The sequence below is a fragment of the Eucyclogobius newberryi genome, unplaced genomic scaffold, assembly GCF_026437365.1.
Source record: "Eucyclogobius newberryi isolate DKJ021-1_F unplaced genomic scaffold, fEucNew1.0.hap1 SCAF_3, whole genome shotgun sequence".
NCBI lineage: Eukaryota > Metazoa > Chordata > Actinopteri > Gobiiformes > Gobiidae > Eucyclogobius > Eucyclogobius newberryi.
Window position 1 is genome coordinate 20,670,567 of NW_027315945.1, and position 3,836 is coordinate 20,674,402.

Consider the following 3,836-nt stretch of genomic DNA (forward strand, 5'->3'; position numbering starts at 1 on the left):
CGCTGGTTTTGTAGTTACTGTCAATTCTACTGAACAGTAACAGTTGCCACTGTAGTCACTTTGAGCCAAAGAAACCAATAGTGTATTGTAACATTTTATCAATTTGGCATTACCTATATGTAAACATTTGTATAATGTCAATATCCATAATGCCTTCTTTTTAGTTTGTTGTTGTAGAATACAGAGTTATGCTTTTAGAGCTCAAGGCTGTGTACCACCACATGATCCTGGGTCAGTGTGTCAGTGTGTGAAAGGTTGAATGTCTCCCTTTCCCAAGGTCATGGAATGTATATTATATTTATATCTACTCCCTCAAATACTAACTAACTAAGCAAGCATTTACTTTTCTTTTATAGAACCATTAATCTTCAGCACTTCCTCCTCGACTTCATTCCTGCCTCCATTATGTCGCTGCTGACTCACGTGCTCGCCTGCCTCTTCGGGATGGGCTCATGGGTAGCCATCAATGGGATGTGGGTGGAGCTTCCTCTGATTGTCCCGGAGATCCCTGAGGGCTGGTACCTGCCGTCCTACCTGACTGTCCTCATCCAGATGGCGAACATCGGCCCTCTATTCATCACCCTCATGCACCGCTTTCTCCCTGGGACCCTAGATGAACGGCCCGTTGTCTACTCCATTGTTGTGTTGGGTGTTATCGCTACATTCCTGATGTCTTTCTTTTGGAAGCACCCCGTGATTGTCGGGGGATCCTCACACAGTGTTCCTCTTCTGGTGTTAAGCTTTCTTCTTTCTGTAGTGGACTGCACCTCCTCTGTCACCTTTCTGCCCTTCATGATGCGTCTACACCCACAGTACCTCACCACATACTTTGCAGGTGAAGGCCTCAGCGGTCTGGTGCCTGCTTTGGTGGCTCTGATCCAAGGTGTTCACGTAGTTCACTGCGAGAATGTCACCCTCTCCACTAACACAACAGCCATTAATTCAACTGCTGCAGGGAGCGGAGAGTTGAAAGCCATCTACCAACCGGCCAAATTCTCTGTCCAAATGTTCTTCATTTTCCTTAGTGCTATGATGGTGGTGTGTCTTGTAGCTTTCATACTACTCAACTGTCATCCTGCTGTATCCCGGGAACGAAAAAATGATATATACTTTGACAGTGATCTGGCTCAGGAAAAGAGGGAACAAGGGTTGTCTCTGCACTCTCAATCCCCAGAACAAAAACCAATGATTAGCCCCCAGGAGACAGCCCGGTGGGAACCCCGCAGCTCTTTTGGCAGGGGCACCTATAGTAGCTTTCAGGTGGTGTTTATCTTTGTTGTACTTGCCTGGGTCAATGCTTTGACCAATGCGGTGCTGCCCTCGGTCCAGTCCTACTCGTGCCTGCCTTATGGGAACCAGGCATACCATTTGGCCACCACCATGGCAGCTGTTGCTAATCCTGTGGCCTGCTTCATCGCTATGTTTGTACCCCATAGGTGAGAGACTTAATCTTGTATGTCAGTCTTGCACTATTTATATTGTTTTTACTGGAACGTTAATAACAGTGGCCTGCTCCTTGTATTTTTCAGGTCTCTCATTTTGATGGGTGGGCTGACATTGTGTGGGACTGGATTTGGAGCCTACATCATGGCAATGGCTGCGTTGAGTCCGTGTCCTTTGCTGGTTCATAGTGCAACTGGAAGTGTCATTATAGTAAGACTTTGTTCTTTTCACCTATGAATTCACTGTACTCTTATTTTTTTATGAGCAAATGACATTATTTTAACTATATCTCCCTTCTCTGTTTTTGTAGGTTTTCGCCTGGATCCTGTTTGTCTTGTCTTTATCATATGTAAAGGTCATAATTGGAGTAATCCTCAGAGATGAAGGACACAGTGCCCTCGTGTGGTGTGGAGCGGTAGTGCAGCTGGGGTCAATGGTCGGCGCTGTATCCATGTTTCCAGTGGTTAGTTTATATGGACTTTTTAAATCAGGTGATGCTTGCAACACTAAGTGCCCAATGTAAAATTATTCACATGCCTTCTTATGTTAATGATGATCTTGTGAACTTGAACTGAAAGGGCTTTACGTTTATATTATTTTTGGTGATACTTGTTACCTCTTCAGTTGATTTGGCGCCTGGACATTTTGTTTCTAAACTTTATTTTGTTTTCATGTAGGAGGTGAAATGCATACTTGAACATGAGTACAATGGCTTTAAATGTGCAGAATTATGTTAACAATATTGTTGTTTACAGTATGTGCTAAATAAATGTGATCAGAACACTATCTCACAGTCATCAGTGTTAAAAAATAAATCAAGCAAGCTTACTGTTACTGAAATGTAACACACACACACACACACACACACACACACACACACACACACACACACACACTGTCCGATACATTTTAGAGTAATAAAAGTACAAATCATTAAATCCATAATCAAAATACTTATTATAATGAATATATTAAGCTCTGTAAGCATCAGGGCTCAAAAATATATGCGTTTATTTCAGTTACGTAAAGCAAATGAGTACATGATGCACACATGTCTTTACATGAAACAAAATCAACCCAAAAGGTGTAGGCTGGAGCTACAGCTTTTTATATCGTCACATCCATCCTGCTGAGGTTAGATACATTTAACAAGTTACATTTTTACTGATTTCACTAATACTTTTTAAATTGAAAATATATTTACTTAAGTTCATCTGTTGGACATTCCCCAAGTCGATCGTTTGAACAGAAAAACACAACATAATATTTTTGCAGTCACAAGTTGTTTTCTATCTTAATACATGAACAGAGCTGTATTAAGACTGACTAGATCATGGAATTTTAGTGTTCTAAATTTGAGAATCATCGGTTTTCACAGATTCATTAGATGTGGAAAGATTGACAATCCTAATAAGCTTTTTTTTCGATAACAAAATTGAATTTGTATTTGACTTGTATCCATGCGCCCAAATTTCAATATACAGTATGTCATGGTACTAGCAGAGAACAATATAAAGTATACAATGTAGATTTGTTTAAGATAAACTTGGTTTTATGTAATATAGCAATAGTTTGTGACATTTTTATCTGTACATGTATTATGTGTGGTTTCCAATATAATTTGATATATGAAAATATATTGTTATTTTGTTTGCTCTAAAACCACATAATCAATCTGTAATATCTCTTATTTCTCAGTTACCAAATATAATATATTTAGTTTTGGTTTATATAGTTCTCTTGTTGCTTTGTAAGAAGCTGGTGCAAATATTCTCCAGAGCAATATCAGCATAAGACAACATTTAACAAATCTGACACTTTACAAAGGTCATTTATATATAAAATAAACAATATAAGACCGAACAGGAAACACCCCACATGTCACCGTATACTACTTAATTTATATTATTAAAGTATACAAACGTATCTTTTGTTGAGATAACTTTAAATTCTTTACAGCCGTACATATTTTATTAAGTAATATGTTATGATTAATTGTATTGAAAGCTCTTTTTAAGTCGATAAAAACACTGTGTATTTTTTTTATAATAATTTGCAAATGCAATATTATCAGTTCATTACATGGCTGCAATTGAGGTGAATCTGCCGGCCCTAAAACCATAATTGATCCTCATGTAATAAACAAAACGTTTTTCTCATATCTTTTGAAATTGGGATAGCAGTGAGATTGGTCTACTATATAATCCTTTCTAAACAACTACGACAATCGTGTTTGTATTTGTTTTTTAATTATATATATATATATATATATATATATATATATGTATTTTTTTTTTTTAGCACTTTTGCATATTTTGTTGTTCAAGTAACGTATGATAATATTCCTTCTTACTATTTTTGATTGTACTTTTTACTAGTTTATTTTTTATATA

At 37.5% G+C, this 3,836-nt stretch overlaps 1 protein-coding gene across 1 annotated transcript; it reads left to right on the plus strand.

The window, feature by feature from the left end:
• The first annotated feature begins 342 nt into the window (after positions 1-342).
• slc52a3-2b (solute carrier family 52 member 3-2b) lies at positions 343-2,227 on the plus strand. The gene is made up of 3 exons (XM_072460789.1): positions 343-1,436; positions 1,530-1,653; positions 1,754-2,227. Exons 1-3 carry the CDS (start codon positions 406-408, stop codon positions 1,964-1,966), a joined length of 1,368 nt encoding a protein of 455 aa, XP_072316890.1. The 5' UTR covers positions 343-405; the 3' UTR covers positions 1,967-2,227.
• The last annotated feature ends 1,609 nt before the right edge of the window (positions 2,228-3,836 follow it).

Excerpts from the sequence above, each read along its gene's own strand:
- slc52a3-2b (XM_072460789.1), top strand. The coding sequence starts at position 406 with ATGTCGCTGCTGACTCACGTGCTCGCCTGCCTCTTCGGGATGGGCTCA. Across the intron at positions 1,437-1,529 it reads GCTATGTTTGTACCCCATAG|GTCTCTCATTTTGATGGGTG; the intron begins GTGAGAGACTTA and ends TGTATTTTTCAG. Across the intron at positions 1,654-1,753 it reads CAACTGGAAGTGTCATTATA|GTTTTCGCCTGGATCCTGTT; the intron begins GTAAGACTTTGT and ends CTGTTTTTGTAG.